The 16,623-nt window shown below is 60.5% G+C and overlaps 1 protein-coding gene across 2 annotated transcripts in view; it reads right to left on the reverse strand.

The window, feature by feature from the left end:
• NSD1 (nuclear receptor binding SET domain protein 1) overlaps window positions 1-9,150 on the reverse strand; it is a 66,636-nt gene extending 57,486 nt beyond the window's left edge. For both annotated transcript variants that reach the window (XM_049829101.1, XM_049829100.1), the window contains exons 1-2: window positions 9,045-9,150; window positions 8,117-8,817 (exon numbers count right to left, since the gene is read on the reverse strand). In XM_049829101.1, coding sequence (XP_049685058.1) covers window positions 8,117-8,797 — 681 coding nt within the window. In that variant the 5' untranslated portion in view covers window positions 8,798-8,817; window positions 9,045-9,150. The remainder of the gene's footprint in view (window positions 1-8,116; window positions 8,818-9,044) is intronic.
• Between the last annotated feature and the right edge of the window lie 7,473 nt (window positions 9,151-16,623).

Here is a 16,623-nt window from a genome sequence, read left to right on the forward strand (position 1 = left end):
TCCCCGGTGCATTAGTTCTGATGAGCCTCTGAAAGTTAATACAAGTTACATTGCTGTTTTATTACCTATAAAACTGTTCTTTTTCTAAAGACCAGAGCAGTGTGTATGTGCCACCTCCAGCAGCATTCGCAGCTGTCCAATACCGTATGTAACCCACATGAGTTCCCTATCAAGAACTCACACAAAGCTTTGCTTGCAACCCTACCTGATGCTCCCTACCCCAGCACTCCACCCACCTGCACCCCATGAAGAAGAGAATGGAGAGGGACATGGGGAAGCCTCCAGGACTGGAGACATGCTGCCCTTTCCCTGTGGTTCAGCCACTGACAGCACCCCCAAAACAATCCCTTCCCTGACACCATGCACATCACAAGTGGTGCCTCTTCCACCTGCAGACTTGCCACTTCGCACAGAGCCACAGCAGCAACTCAGCCCCAAAGAGACAGCAGGCAGATGCTGCTAGCTGCCGGACAAGCCATTTGCTTGTGGGTTGTGCAGCTCCATCACTGCGAAGGCTACAATCAAGCCAGGCAACAAGCTGAGTGGGTCAACTTAGTACAAGCCTGCTGCTCAGGCTGTGCTAAAGACAGAAGTGAAGGTCCCAGGCTGGGGCCAGCCTGCCCACACAAGTGCTGAGAAAGAGAGATGATACTCAAGGACTTTTCTCTCAATTTATTTCTGCCATTCTTCCAAAGACCTGGGTGAGACAGATCTTGATGCAATCTTAACGGTAACTACAGAAAGTCAGCATGTCAACTTTAACGAGTGCTTTTCCATCCTTCAATAGAGGCAAAGCACACCGCTGAAATTCCTCCTGGCTTCATCAATGCTTTTGGACACACGAGAGATGGATGCACACCAAGTCCATCTTTATCTCTGCTGCACATTTAATCACTGCTGCAAAGCTACTGTGAGTAGCCACACACCGAAACCAGATTTCTAATTTAAAAAGAGCAGAGAACTTCAGCTGGCACCTGCTGGGGTGTCAGCCTCTGCCTCCAACATACAGCAGCATCTTCCCCTCTCCTGAGCACTGGAGTCAGGAGCACCTGCTCAGGTCAGCCAAAGCAATGCCCATGCTCCTACCCAGGAGTGAACCAGTGGGACACCCAACTCTCCACCCTCCAGTCTGCCTCTGCATAGCACCACAACTCTGCAGGCATGCTGAACTCCCTCGTGCTACCGTTCAGCTCCCTTGTGGCAGCTACCTGCTGGGAGAAGTGTGACATGTTCCCGAGGAGCCCAAACACACACCTATGCCCTGCATGTGTCCTCAGTAACAGTCCCACTGGCACCCTGTTCCTGCAGCACCAGCAAACCTTGCGAACTTAGCAAGGAGGCCCCTATAATCCCCAGGCACAACTGCAAGGACTACGCTTGAGCATCTCCAAACCTAAAACGCACAGGACACACTACCTGCACCTGACTGACCTCTGCGCAGGCTAAACCATTAATTGTTCTTTGCAGCCCTCCCCACAGAGCGGTGGCACAGCAATGCCAGTGACCAGTCACAGTCCTGTCCCACAGCACACCAAAAAGCCCTTTGATGTCACCACACCTTGCAGTTTCCAACACCTGCTTGACCTTAACCCATAACACCACACTCAGGCCAATGCACCTGAAAGTAACATTTAAACTTCCAGTAACTATTTCAGCAAATAAACTGCAACTTTTACCAAGCATTCTTGCAACACACAACAGCAGCAAGCCAGGCAGGGGATGCCACCCCTGCCTGCTCCAGCAGCAACCTACAGCATAAAAGCAACATTACATTTGACTCCACACAAAATTCACACAGGTCAGAATTTGAGTCAACACAAAATTCACACAGGTCAGACACTGCAATTAACATTTGCAACCTGTTCTGTAACTCAGCAGTCTGCAAACTCACTGCTGCAGAAAAATACTCTGATGCCATGAAATTATATGAAAGCAAGCAATGCTATTGTTGATAGGTCTAAATTCACTAGACAAGAGTCTGCACCTGGGAAGTGTTTAGGGGTCCGCAAATCAATAGAGGTTGAAAACTGCTGCTCTAATTCAAAGCAGACTCTCTTGCAGATCTTTTCCACCCATTAACTTGGAAATCCTGGCAATGCCTTAACCACCATAAAGGATTTAACTCCCATTTTACTGAGCGAAGACTGCATTGCACAGCACAGATGGCTCCGTGCAGACGGAACAAAACATAGGTCATATTTTTCTGGTATTAAAGATGGTATTAACTTGATTTTATTAATTTTTTAAACTCCCAGGACAAGCCCCCCCTGCTGCTAGGATTGAGTTTCTTTCTTCAGGTGTTTCTATTCCCTGTGCTTTTCTAAATGCCAGAGCAAATAACTGAAAAAAACAAATCAAAATTAGTATATACAAGCAGCTGTCAGTCACAGACAAGAAAAACAGAAGTATATTCTAAGCAACTAGATTGAAAGTTGATCATCACCCATAATACTGATTTTTGAATTAAGAATGTCTTTTTAAGAAATACTTTCTCAATTATAACTCAGAAAACACCACTTTTTTCTCTTGGGGATCAAGTAGCTTGTTAATCATACTCACAGTTGACACTTCTTCAGTGAGCTACAGATTTGTTCAGTTAACATGGGGAAATTAAAAAAATCAAACTAGTAATTATTACACATCACACAGTTTAACCCCACTTCTGGGAACAGGGTGCAATGAGGTGCAACGAGAAGCTGCTATACTGCAAGAGGCAATCAACATATCCATAACTTCATGCAACATGTTGCCCTGAAGTCAAACACTACTGCTACAGCATCAAACCAAGCCACTACCATGATTTTAGCAAGGGCTTAGAGGAAGCAGTAACAGCAGAACTAGAATCATTGCACCCTCAACAAAGTAGGAATTATTAGGAAAAAAGGTTCAAGTTCTGGGAGATGTACTCTTCCAAAAGAAATCACCAGCAAGTAAATACATAGATGGTTAGCAGAGGTTGCAGGCCTTCAGAGGCAGCATGCATCCTAAAAAAGCACCTGGAAAAGCCGATTTTGTCACTACTGTTGGCCATTTTTTCCTGTAAAAGGCAATGTACTAAGTATGCCACACTGTACAGAGCAGAACTTTGCTGCTGAATAGCTGAGTGAAGTCTACACTCCTCTGGCAACAATCTTCACTACAGACTGGAAGTATTTATGACTGTGGACAATATGTTTACGAGGACATTGCTTGAACAAAGTCTCTCTTACCCAAGCTTTAAATGTAGAAAGCAGAAACAAGGTAGAGGTTTCTGCCATTATATCCAGCAAAACCTCACCTTCAAGACTGTCTGATCTGCAAGAAAATACCTCTGGTTTTGCTATTTACACAGAGACATGTTCAGCATCAGAGAGCTGCATGGCCCCATATGAACTGCAACAGCATCGATCATTCAAATTTCACACCACGCAACAGGTAGCCAGAACATCCATATTTACTAGAGAAACTGTTATTTTCTGTAACATCACATACACCAACAGATATTTCGCACCTAATCAGCAATATGAGATTAGAGAACAAATACAAATGAAACAAGGAGAGTAAGAGCAATCACAGCCAAATGCTAGAATAAACACTTCCAAGATCCAATCTGCTGTGCAGGAGAGCTCTAGATCCCACAGACTGTTCAAAAAACTGCTGTCACTCAAAGCAAGTACACTGTCCTGCTGTGGCAGCATCTTAACATCCACCCACTTACACCACCATCACGACAACGAATAGGCAATGCAGCACCATCACATCATGAAAGCACCGAAGTCATTAAGGACCTCAAAAATTTATGTTTGAGCAGTAACACAGCCCAGGACAGTGCCCTAACCATGGAAATATCCATTATTCTGGATGCCCACCACGGCTGAAGTCCTTTGTGGGCAAGTTCAGATCTGCTTGAGGCACGAATGCACTTCAGTACAGGGGCCCAGTCGACACCAGCAGACTGCACAGCCAGGTAAGATCCAGCTACATGCTCCTTTCGGAGAAGGAATAAGGTTTTCAAAACAGTGTAAATCTCAGTGGCAAAGAGGGGTGTGTGCAAGATCAGACGCACAGGGACAGTAGTAGACCGAGAGCCTGTTCTCACCAGGTGCATGTAGAGGGAGATCATGCCTGCAGGAAGCACAGACAGCCAAATGGAATTCATCTCCCCACCAGGAAGATGTCAAATGACCAAGGAAATTTATGGTCCCTGCTCAAACAAACCAGTGCCATGCCTATTGTATCTCAGGGATATAATGTTACCAGTAGTTAGTTACACCCCAAATCAACAGTCTGTAGTAGAAGATTCTCTCAGAAACGTTTACAGGAGTAGCAAGTATCACGTGGCATTGGTTCCTCTTTTATTTTTAGCAAAGAAAGAAATGGCACTAGACATGTCAGTTAGTAAACGAAGAACCAAAGTAACTCTCACATAGGGAAACAAACACTTCATGTGTACAAACACAGAGTACTCTCTCACAGCTGCAGGTTGCAACAGAACTCTGAAGTTCATCACAGACTAATTCTAGGCTTAAAGAGAGGACTTTGCTGGCCTTCAATTCCTTTCAACACATTGCATACAGTAAGGTTCTGGTAAAGCAAAAACCTTTGAGGAGCCCTAACACACATGCTCTACTCATTCCTTACATCCAGCCACTGGAAGCACCCATCCTTAGCAATGAAAGATCTGGCTCTGGATTTCCCTGTACACCTCATTTCCTCAATGCTATTACGCGAACATCACACTCCTATAGCGTGGAGCTGGACAACAAGGAAATAGTAGAAGAACGAAAAGCAACACTGAGCAAGTGCCTCACACGAGCACATCCTGCAGCCTGAAGCCATCAGGGTCCCATGGAAAAAACAGCTTGTGACTGCATAACCTGGGACCACAAGCTGCATGACCTACAGGCACCAAGAGTGGCACAGACGTACTTGAATCCAAGAACTCCCTGCTTCCAAGTGCTCAACTCTGCAAACCAAATGACTCTAACACACTTTGTGGGTAGCAATTAAAACCCAACAAACTGGCAAAGTGAAAGCCAAGTAATACAGCACCTAAAGTTATGCAAAATAGCAAAACTTCTGCACAAGAGTTCTGTCAGAAATGAGCCCACCTGCTCCAATTCCTCAGCAACCGAGTTCAAGCAAGACCTACAGTGCTCAGACCTCACATGGCTGCACATGCCCTCCCCAGCACGGGAGCCTGGGCCCAGTTCTCCCTCCAACTCCACAAAACGCTGTCCTCTACAACTTGCAAAGGTCAGGAAAGCACTAAAGACAAGCTCATGTCAGGATGGTAAAGAACAAACAGAGAAATTAAAAAACGACCATTCCTTTCAATTTAAATGGCAATAACCCAACATTAACGCCATGTGCACAAGGAAGTAAGCTACCAGCAGCCACTGTATCATCACTCCTGGAGCAGAAACAACACCCAAGACCCACTGCTATAATTTCTTTCTTTTCCAACACAAAACCTGGCAGTAGCTGCTGGGAGCATGGAGAGCTTCAGTCAACCTTAACTAAGATTAACCTGACACTCAAAATAACTTCACTTCAGAATATGCACATCCTTCTTTACAACTGAATGCTACCTGAGCAACCTCTCCCGTTTGGGGCAATGTTCCAGTGCAACGGATGCCAGGGCTATTAACAAATCCCCATGCAAAACAATACCCGCTGCCACCCCTCCTACCCAGAGGCATTACTTAAATGCTGTACTTTGCATCCCACTAACAACTAAACCAAATGCTGGCCCTTCTGCTGGAAGCACTCTTGACATTTTGGAAATCGGCCTTTTCAATTATCTAGTGAATAATTCGAAACTTGCAAGGGGCAGACACAGAGGTCCAAGACACATGCACGCTTTCCTCTTGGTGAAACAGGAAGCCTGAGCAGCAGTGGGCATACTCAAAGCCATGAGCTTCAAGAATAAAAGCTCTGAAAAAGTCTGACTGTAAGGTGGAGGAGCCCCCATCATCAGGCTGGGTAAAGCTGATTATCTGAAAGAGTAGCCCAGCTATGACAAGCCACCCTAAAAATAGCAGTGGAGAACTCCCGGAGGTTTACAGTTGTTGTTTTGGTGTGTTTTTTTGTTTTAACAGGCTCTCAAAAAAAGTTTATTCCAGTTATCCAGGTACAAATGAGACCGGAATTAAATGCCTACGTGAATAAATGATGTGAGGAGCAAGCCTGGTTATTTCTAGCTACTGTGTCATGTTCAACAATTAAAAGATTTTAACTGTCTCACTAGTAACCTGGCAGAGAGAAAAATCCCTATCTCTTCCCATCCCACAAGTAGCAGGGCTAAAATGAAGGACCGCTCAGACAACTCACACTTACATACTAAAGGAAGAATGCAAGACTCAAGGAGAGAAAGATCCCAGGCCGCCCAAAAAAGTGCTTTTCTTTATTTTTTTTTTTTCTGAACGCAGTTATGCTTTTAAGTCACCAGAAAAATTCAGCAAGGCTAACATTGTACTACAGCAGACAGGAAGACAGTTTTACTGAAAAGTCAACCCCTTGTTGCATATTCAAATAGCAGCCTCGATCACTAAGACAGTTTTGTCACCATACAAGCTGCAGTTCTGTGGAGCACGCTGTAAAGCCACTGATAGCAGAGGCAAGCGTTGTGAAAGTACCTCTGCTAGCTTCTGTTTACAAAGTGAGACCCTCCCACAACCGCATCACTAAGCACATGTCTGCCCAGAGATCCCTGCTTTGCTCTGCAAAACAAAGCTAAGTATATGCACAAACCTCAGACTGACAGCAGCCTCTTACCCCCAAAGACTAAAGACTGAGTCTCCACAAGGAAACGGATTCTTCCCAAGGAACGCTCAAGAGGATCCACAACCCAGAGCCAGAGCTGAACCTAACCACGCCACAAACTAAGCTGCTGTCAGCATCTTCCTGAAATTGCCCCTTCCATGGGCACTCTGTGAGAAGTGCTCCCCCACCTCCCAGAGCACACAGCAGCAACACTGTATGTTCCCAAATGGACAGAAGTGATGGCAAGTATTTCTCCCCCAAGTGCTGCATGCACCAGTAGCATCTGTCCACCATCAGTGGCTCTACTGAAATTAAAGAGAGCAAGATGGTTTCAGAATCAGTGCTGTCACATGAGTTAATTTTCACACCCTGCATCAAGTAATACTTAAAACCCAGAGTATCCTCTGGCAAGGAACCTTAAGTTTCCAAAACAGATTTAAGAAATACACAAAAAAATTACTGAAGAACTGCAGGAAATATACATACATATCTGCAAATAAAAAGCCACGCTGAAAACCATACAAAAATTATACTTGCATTCAAAAGCACATTATACAAAAAAGTTGAAGGCACCTAACTCCTTTCAGAACTCTAGAAGTTCGATCAGTTTTGCTTCCTATTAAGCATATCAGAAAACAAGCTAAAGGAATTTGTAAGTGTAGAGAGAAATCAGAAACAACAACAACAAAAAAGTCAACCTAATAACAGGCAAGGTTTCCTGCCTGTGAGGTCTGTCAGGCCATGACATAGGCCTTCCCCGGCCATCGCCAAAGTCTCACGGCTTGGGTACCTCAAGCCAGGCCAGACAAAGAGAGCCATCTGACAGCGCTAAAGCTGGAGCAGGCAGGAGAGGGAAAAGCTCTCCTCCTGCCCAGTGCACACCCCCCCCGCCAAAAATAAAAAAAAAAAAGCTTGCAACGAGGGAAAAAAAACTCCAAGGAACTTTGCGGCTCTCGCTGTTCTCGGGCAGAGGGATGGTGCCTCTCACTCCTGAAGGGAAAAGAGGACGCGGGGGGAGCGCGGCTGTCCGCGCCGGGGCACAGGTGCGCTGCAGAGCCCGGTGACAGCCCGCGCTGGCCGGCGACCCCCGGTACGGCAGTCCCGAGCCGCTCCCGACCGCGGGCCCGGGGCGGCCGCAGCGCACCCCCGAGGCCGGCAGCCTCCCCCCGCGCCTCGGCAGGGTCCCCTCGGCAAGATGGCTGCCCGCCCTCGAGGGTGCCGGCTGCGAGGGCGCCCGGCCCGGCCCCACCGCACCGCGCCTCGCCGGCCTCCGCCGCAAAATGGCAGCGACAGCGGCCTCCCCCCCTCCACCGCCGCCCGGCGCCCTCCCTCCCTCCCTCCCCCCCCCCTTCCCCGCCCCGCCGGTGCTTACGAGCTGCAGGGCCGCCGCCGCGGCGGTGGCGGAAGGCTCCGGCTTCTCCCCGGGGCCGCCGTCCGGCACCGTCGTCGGCACCGGCTCAGCCGGCTGCAAGCGGGGCGGCGGCGGGCTGGCGGGGCCCTGCTGCGGTCCGGGGCGGCCGCGGCTCCGCGAGCCGGGCTCGGCCGCCTCCTCCTCCCCGTTCGCCGCCGCCGCCGCCTCCTCCTCCTCGTCGTCGTCCTCCTCCTCCTCCGGCGTCTCGGCGCCCTCCTCCTCCTCCTCCTCCTCCGCCGCCGCCTCCTCCTCCCCGCCGTCCCGCAGGAACAGGGGGAAGGCCAGGGCCCCGCGGGGCGCGTCGGCCGCCGGGCCGGGTCCGTCGGCGCCGGCCGCCGGGCCCTGCGCCGCGGGGAGGCGGGGGGGCGGCGAGCCGGGGTCGGCCAGGGCCTCAGCGCCGTCGGCGGCGCCGCCGAGGTACTCGGCGTTGATCATGGAGGCCAGGTCCTGCAGCCGGCGCAGCGGGATGTAGCAGGACGAGGGGTCCTGGCCGTAGACGGGCTTGGCGGCGGCCAGCTGCATGGCGGGCGGCTCGGGGCCGCGGCCCTCGCCGAAGGGGCCGCCCTTGGCCTCGGCGGCCGCCAGCGACGTGCCGAAGGGGACGAGGCAGCTGCGGCGGCTCACTTCGCAGGCCTGCTCCATGCCGGGCCGCGGGCATCCACCTGCGGGCACAGCACAATGGGGTCAGACCGGCCGCCGCCGCAAAATGGCAGCCGCGCCCGGGGGCCCGCTCCGCTCCGCCGGCCCCGCGCGGGCCGTCGCCGCCGCCGTCGCCGCCGCGCTAGGCCCAGGCCACGGCCCGGCGCGCGGCCCGGCCGCGACGGCCTCGGGCCGCCCGACTACGCCGGGCACCACCGCCGCCACCGCCGCCCCGCGGGGCGCCGCTCACCTGCGGCCGCCGCGGCCGGCTCGCCGCCTGCCCCCGGTGCGGGCCGATAAGGAGACGCGCCGACCCGGCCCGGCCAGGCCCCGCCAGCGCTCCTCCGCCGCCTCCCTCCTCCCTCCCCCGCATGCGCGCGCCCGCCGCCGCCGCCATCCCGCCGGCGCGCGCCCCTCGCCTGCGCGCGCGCCCCCCGCGCCCGCTCTTGGGGTTCGGCGGCGGCCAATCAGCGCGCGCCCGCGCGGCCCCCCCTCACCCCCCCACCCGTCGGCGGGCCCCCCCCGCCCCCCCCCCCCCGCGCACCGCTCGCCCGGACGGGGGGGGGGGCGGTGGGGGAGGGGAGGGGGCGCTCAGTGCTGCCCCCCCCCGGCCTGCCCCGCCGCCCCGCGGCCCGGCCTGCCCCGCCGCGGCCCCGCTCCCCGCCTGCGCCCCGGCCCGACCGGCCCGGCCCGGCCTGGCCTGGCCCCCGAGCACATGGCGGCCCGGCCCGCCCGGCCCCGCGCCCGCCGCCCCCACCTCCATCTTAGGCGGCGGCGGCTGCTGGGCCTGGGGGGGGGACACACCGGGTGGCCCCGCCGGGACGGGGCGGGACGGGACGGGGCGGCCCGGCCGCGCCTCACCTGCGAGACCCGGCGCCCCGGCCCGCCGCCGACCCCCACCCCCGCCTCGTCGGCCGCGGGGCCGGCGGGCAGGCCGCGGGCCTGCGAGCGGCGCCGGAGCGGGCGCCAACAAAATGGAGTCGGTTGGGCCCTGCGCCCCGGCGGGGCACCCGGCGGGCGGCGGCTCCTGCCCGGCGGCGCGGGCCGCTCGCCCCGCCTGGGCCTCGGCCCCGGTCCCGGCCCCGGCCCCGGTCCCAGCCGGCGGCCAGCGGGGCGGGGGTCGCGGGCCGCCGCCCGCCCCCGCCGGGCTCGGGTTACCCCCTGCCATTGTCCGCCGCGCCCCGCGGGCCGGGCCCGGCGCCCCGGCCGCGCTCCCCCCCACACCTCCCCCGCCGCCCTCCCGCGCACCGGCGGGCCGGGCCGTCGCCCTCCGCGGGGCCCGCCGTGCCGTGCCGAGCCTCGCCGAGCCTCGCCCGCCGGGGAGCGGCGCCCGGGTGCCCGCGGCCTGGCTGTCCTCGCCGGGCTCCGCCGCTCCCGGACAGCGAGCGCCGCGCTCCCGCCCGCCCTCCCGCCGCCGAGCGGCGCGCAGCCGGCCCCGCGCCCGCCCGCTCCGCCGGGCCGGGCCGGGCCGCCATCGGCGCCCCGCCACCCCCCCGCCACCCCCCGCGGCCGGCCGGCGGCCCCGCGGCGGGCGGCGGCTCCGTCGCTACCTCCAGATGGGGGCCGGGGTCTCCGCCGCCAGCCGCGCGGGTCCGGGCGCCGCGCCACGCCGCCGCCGCACCGGCACGGCTGGGCAGGCACGGGGCGGGGGCGGCCGGGCGGGGGGCAGCGGCCGGGGCAGCGCAGGGATGTGGCACCGGGGCGGCGCTGCCCGGGCCGCGCGGGGGGGCAGGGCCCGGCCGCCCCCCCGGGGTGCCGGGCGGGGAGCTGGGTGCCGCCGCGGGGCTCGGCCGCGGCGCTGCCCGGGGCGGACCCGCTCCCCCCGCCCGCCGCCGCTGCCCTTTGTTCCCCCCCCCCCCCCGGCCCGACCCGGTCCGGCCCGGCCGTGCGGGAGCCCCCCGGCCGCGCTGGCGCCGCGCTCCCCTCCCGCCGGGCAGGGGCCTCGGAGCAGCCTCTCTGCACACTCAGGCAGGCAGCAGCGCCCGCTGCCAGGCCCTTGCCACCCCACCGGGGCGCAGCCTTCCCCCACTGAAAACACCGTCCTGGAGCGGCTGCGGGATGGCACCTCAGTGGGGTGGTGGGATCCCACCTGTGGTCAGCCCTGCGCCCTGCCTTCTCCCTGCCTGTGTGCTTTGGCAGCTCCGCTGAGGGCTCCCAGCTTCACCCGCTGCCTCTTTGGCCCTGCCCTGGCGCTCCCTCCTGCCCTGTCTGCAGCTGGCGATGGGGCAACTGTTCCTCCCCAGCACCTGCTCCAGAGGGGCCACACCAAGGTCCCCAACCTGTCGTCCCCACACTGGTGTGCTGCCACCACGGAGAGGCTGCCACGTTCAGTCTCACGCCGCTCCAGCACACCCATGGAAGGTGGGTAGACTTGGCAGGAAGAGCCACGGTTGGAGGTTTTGCTTGTGACACGGTTATACCTCCGAAGTCCCAGCCTGGGTCTTGGCCGGTAGCACCCAACCCATCACCACAGGTCATCTCACCCGGTGCCCACGTGGGAGCTGGGACCACGCTGTGGCCGGTGCTGCACAAACTCAGTGACGAGGCCTAGCATCCACACCACCCTCCCTGTCCGCGCAGAGATGGGGCAGCACCCGGCGTGGCTGGGGTCTTTCTGTTTACCCCCAAACAGGATAATACCTGCGGCACAGCCCGTCTCCCAGGGATCGACTCCAGCTGCAGCAGCCGCACCCTGGCACACCCAGGCGGGGTCCGGGCAGCCAACTTTCTTTCCTCCTTTCTCTTTGGAGCAACCTGCCACGCACGTTTCCGCCACGTTCCCAAAATAAAGCTAATGGTTTATTTATAATCCCCTGGGGACAGGCAGGGCCCTGCACAGGGCGGGAGGGCCCCATGTCTCCCCATAGCGTGGCACCCAAGACCCAGCGAGCGAGGGCTGGCCCGGAAGGAGGTTTAGAACTGTGCCCAGTCTGGCCCCCGACTGTCGCCAGCTGCCCTCGTTCTGCGGATTTGCCCCCTTACGCTGGCTGGGCAGGGAGAGGCAGGGCTGCCGAAAGTCCCAGCCTGGGCGCTGGCCCCTTGTCGTGCCACCCGCGGGCTGAGCCCTCCTGCTTGCGGGCATGTAGCCCAGCATAGCCCCACGGGACACTGGTGGGCAGGGGCTTGTACCACTTGGGCAATGGTGCCCAGGTGGTTCGGGACACCCCCAGGCATGTCTGCATCCCACTGCCGCCCGCCTCGCCTCCCCCCCCCCCCCCGGGCACATCCCCTGCCAGCGGGTGTCCCGCTGGGGCCCCGCGGTGATCCCGGCCCCGCTCCCCGCAGCCCTGCGGTTACTGCTGTGGGGAGGAGCAGGGCAGGGGCGGCGGGATGCCCTCAGATGCACTCCCCGTCTGCTGTGTCACCTCTCCCCGCACCGCAGCCACCGCCCGCAGGAAGGGCCCTTCCCCGGCCCCTCTCTTCCGGCGGTAGGAGCAGGCAAATGGCACCCGGGCCACCGCCGCGCTCCCGCCCGGATGCACGGCGCAGCAGGCAGCACGGGCCGGCCCTGCCGCCGCCGCGCTGGGCTTTGTCTGCGGGCTCCGGCGGGCGGCCGGCCGGCCGGCAGCCTCCTGGGCAGGCCTACCCGCTGCCGGGCTTCGCCTGCGAACCCCCCCCCCCCACTCCCTACCCCGTGGCCAGGCTCGCCCCCCGGCCCAGCCTGGCTTCCCGGAGCATGCTGGGGCCTCCGGAGCCGGTCAGGCCGGTGGGCGCGGAGCCGCACGGCACTGCGGGATCCATCGTGAGGCCCCGGTTCCCTCCAACCCTCCCGCACAGCCCGGCACGGTCACGTCCCCGTCCCCGTCCCCCCCCCCCGCCATGGGAGCAGCCCCGTCCCCCCGCTCCCCGTCGCCCGATGCACGGTCCCCGCCGATGCGCAGTCCCGGCTCCCGCCATGGCCGCTCCCCGCCGCCGCAGCGATACAGAAGGGAGCGCGGCCCCGCGTCGGGGGGGCCCCGCTCGCTCTCCCCGGGGGAGATGGGGGAAGCGGGGAGGGTCACGGCCGGCCGGCGGGGAGCTCCAGACCTCGGTGTGGAGGGAGCTGTGGGCAGGCTGGGCTCGCTGCGAGTGGCCCCCGGCCGCGGCCGTCCAAGCCCCGGCAGGCACTTAGGCACGACGGGGACGCGGGAGGACGGCGGAGGTGGGGGGGGGGAGGGCGGAGGGCGGGGGGAGCAGCACCGGGGCCCTGCACAAAGGGCCGGGGTGGGCGGCTGGGAGCCGTGGCCGTGGGGCTGGCGCATGGCCGGCAGCGTGGGCGAAAGGGTTAAGGAGCTGCGGTGGGCAGGGGGAGGGCTGGCCCGGCCGGGGGAGAGGAAGGAAGCAGAGGAGGAGAGGAGAGGAGAGCATCCTGCCCGGAGGGTTTGCCGGGGGCCCCTTTCCCCCGGGAAGCGGCTTGCGGGGCTTGAAACCGCTGGGGATGGAGCAGTAGAGAGCCCGGGCAGCCGGCGGGGCTCAGCCCGGCTCTGTGTCGGCAGCACCGGCAGCACCGTGCCCGCGGCTCAGTGCATGCAGGCAGGCAGGGCTGCCCGCATCTGCCTGCAGAGGCAGCCCTGGGGTTTTCCTCGCTGCGATGGTGTGCCCGGCGCGGGGGTCTGCTCCCTGTGCCGGGGTGAGCCCTGTCTCCCAGGTCCCCCACCCCGCAGCCCTCCTGCCCTGCCACTCCCGCGGCCCCCCTGAAACCTTGGGGCGCAGCCCCAAGGACAGGCAGGGCAGGAGCAACCTCGGGACACACAAGGGCAGTGGGTGGGGGGCAGGAGCGCAGCCACAAGCTGCTGGGGACAGGAGCCATCTCTGCTGAGCTCCTGTGCTCTGCATGGAAGAGCTGTCACTTGGCTGTGGCCAACTGGAGACTTGTCACCCCAGCAGCCATGTGCAGCATGGGGACAGTCCTTGAGGGACCAGGGTCCAGGGTGCCCAGCTGGGTGCTGCAGCCGCTCTCAGGGACTTCCCTGCTCCCTCAGCCCTCAGGCAGACATGCTGCTCCCCCATCCCCAGCTGAGGGGGTGTACAGGGCCCCAGCCCTGGGCAGGGAGGCTGAGCCCTCACTGGGCTTTGCTCCATCCATCCAAGGTAGACCCAGGTTCACCAGGCTCCTGTGCCCATGGTATGCCCGTCCCGCGCTGGTCCCTGTCACCCTCAGCAGGTACCAGGAAGATCCACACGGAGACACGGTGCAGCTCTGCAGCCCAACCCCTCCTGCCCTGCCCCAGTCCCAGCCCCATCCATCTGCGAGGATGATGGAATGGAGAGCAGAGCCAGGATCCCTCCCCACGCCGCAGACCATTTTTCCTAGCCGAGTTTGTCACCCCTCCAACACAGTCCCAGGGCTGGCCTGCCGCGAAGGCCACACTCACCAGCCGAAAAGGCGTGGGTGTGCACCGCGGGGGGGGGGGGGGGGGGGTCGCCCCTCCGGTCCCATTTCTGCACGCCCTGTGCAGAGCTGCTCCCGCTGGCCAGGAGATGGGGCTCGCAGCCCGACTTCCCTCGCCGCCGGCCACGGCCGGGCGAGCGAGCGCAGGGGGCTGCGGGCTGGAGAGGGGGCCGCAGCGGGGGAGCTCCCCCCCCTCCCCGCCCTCGCTGGGACCCCCAGCTTGGAGCACAGCCAGCGCTGGGGCTGGCGGCTCGGGTCTGCCCGTTGGAGGGAGAGAACCGGGGCGTGCGTGTGTGTGCGTGTGCATGAAGGGAGGTGTGCATGGAAGGGGGGGGGTGTACACGGAGGGGGGGGGTGTCAACGGGGATGGAGGGGACGGGGTGTACATGTGCATGGGGATGTGTGTGCGTGGAAGGGATGTGCGTGGGGGGGTATTGTGCGTGCCTGGGGGTTGTGCGCGGGATGTAGCGTGTGTGCATGGCTGGGGGGGTTGTGCATGCATAGGGTGGGGGAGTGTTTCTGTGCATGGGGGGGGTGCGCCTGAGGTCTGTGCGGGCACGGAGGGGTGGGGGGGGGGGTGTGTGTGCACGCAGCGTAGTGCAAGTGTGCATACATGGGCACGTGTGTGTATGTGCACGGGAGGGGGTGTGTGCGTGCACGGGAGGGGGTGTGTGCAGGGGCTTGTGCAAGAATGGGGGGGGGGGTGCAGGCATGGAGGGGCTGGGGGTGTTGGGCGCGTGCCTGCATCTATGTGTGTGCATACATCTATGTGTGGAGTGTCCAGGGATGCAGAAACTGCCGGTGTTCAGATCCCTCCACGGGAGAGGACAGGCCCCTGCCTCAGCCTGTGCCCAGGAAGCAGCATGGGGTGGCCCCACGTGTGGGTGCCCATGGGACCCCCCCTTCCCTGTCCGCTGGCCCATGGGGGCCCTTCCCTCCCCTTTGCTCCCTGGGCAGCGGTGGTGCACATGGAGCACAGGCATGGGACAAGGGCACTGCAAGCAGCGTGTAGAACATGGGGTATGGCAGGCAGGAGCAGGCAAAGGGGCAGTGCCAGGTGGGGGAGGCAGGAGCCTGGTGCCTTTTCAGCCTCCCCAACCTCATCCTTCCCTGCCCGGGGGCAAAGGTTTTCTGCATCTCACAAAAGCCAGATTCTCTCTGGAGATAAAATCCTGTAGCCTTTGTTTTGAGGAGAAAAGACAACAGCAGCTCCCGGTCCCACAACAGAGTCGTTAAGCAAAGGCATCTCCTGGCGAGGGGCTGGGAGTCACATCCCGGAGCTGGAATGAGGAACCAGCTGGTGTCCTGGCCCCTGGGGTGCTGTCCCTCCCCCGGCACTCAGCATGCCCCCCAGGACCACAGCCACATCCATCAGGACTCAGCATCCCCCTCACCATCCCCCCCACCCTGCCCCGACCAAAGCCATCTCCCCTAGGGCTCAGCATTCCCCTAGGACTCAGCATCTCCCCCAGAAACACAGCATCCCCCCAGGGACCACGGCATCCCACCCAAGACCAGCAGTGCAGGGGGGTGACTGGGAAGGTCCTCAGCCCCACTGACATCCCGCATCCCATAGGGATCCACAGACACATCCCAGCAACATGCAGGGGGAACCCCGGCTGGAGGGGGGGCATGCAGCCCCTGGGGTGGGCAGGTTTGGGTCGGGCAGCAGGTACTTGGCCCCAGGGCTGGGGCAGGCAGGGTGCCCGCGGGCATGGCCGGGCTGGGGAGCGATGCCAGGGCCCGGGGGGCAGGCAACGGAGGGAGGGTGATGTGTGGGAACGCTGCCTCAGGAAACCAGCGGGATTTACTGGGCTACATGCTAAATCCCCCTCACAAAAGGGGCCTGTTCGTGGGGACAGGATGCCGGTGGCTCAGCCACACTTGTTTGGCCAGCAGAGCCTGGCGGATTAAGGACAATTGGTTCAGCCCTGACAGAAAATACCAGGAATGTTAAACAATAAAAACCGCCTCCAGTTGTCGTGGGGCTGTGGGACGCCCTGGACTGCCTCCCTGCCCGGCCACAGCCTCGGCTGCCCTGTGCCCGGCAGAGCTGGCTCTGGCACAGCCAGCCAGCACCCACTGCTGTGGCTCTGGGGGATACACGGGTCCCTGGGGATAGGGTGAGGACCAGCCCCCTGCACGGGGGCAGGCAGGTAGGCGCAGTGTTGGGCACTGCCAGGACCCGGAAAGCATTTCTGGGCTGAGCTGACGTGGGTTGGGCTGTGGGGACAAAGCACTGCCTGCACCCACGCACTGCCTATACCCATGGCACGCTCACTAAGTGAGTGGGGATGAAACGGGGCCATAGCAGGGGCTGGCAGGTCCCTGCTTACCATGTCCTCTTGTGCCCCCCCCACCTGGCATTATGGATTAACGAACCCACCTCTGACTCACCCTCCAAAAGTGGCTGTGACCCCATTTTCCAGGGAAAGGGCAGCACCCAGCAAGCAAGAGC

Source organism: Accipiter gentilis, chromosome 26 (genome assembly GCF_929443795.1).
Source record: "Accipiter gentilis chromosome 26, bAccGen1.1, whole genome shotgun sequence".
NCBI lineage: Eukaryota > Metazoa > Chordata > Aves > Accipitriformes > Accipitridae > Astur > Astur gentilis.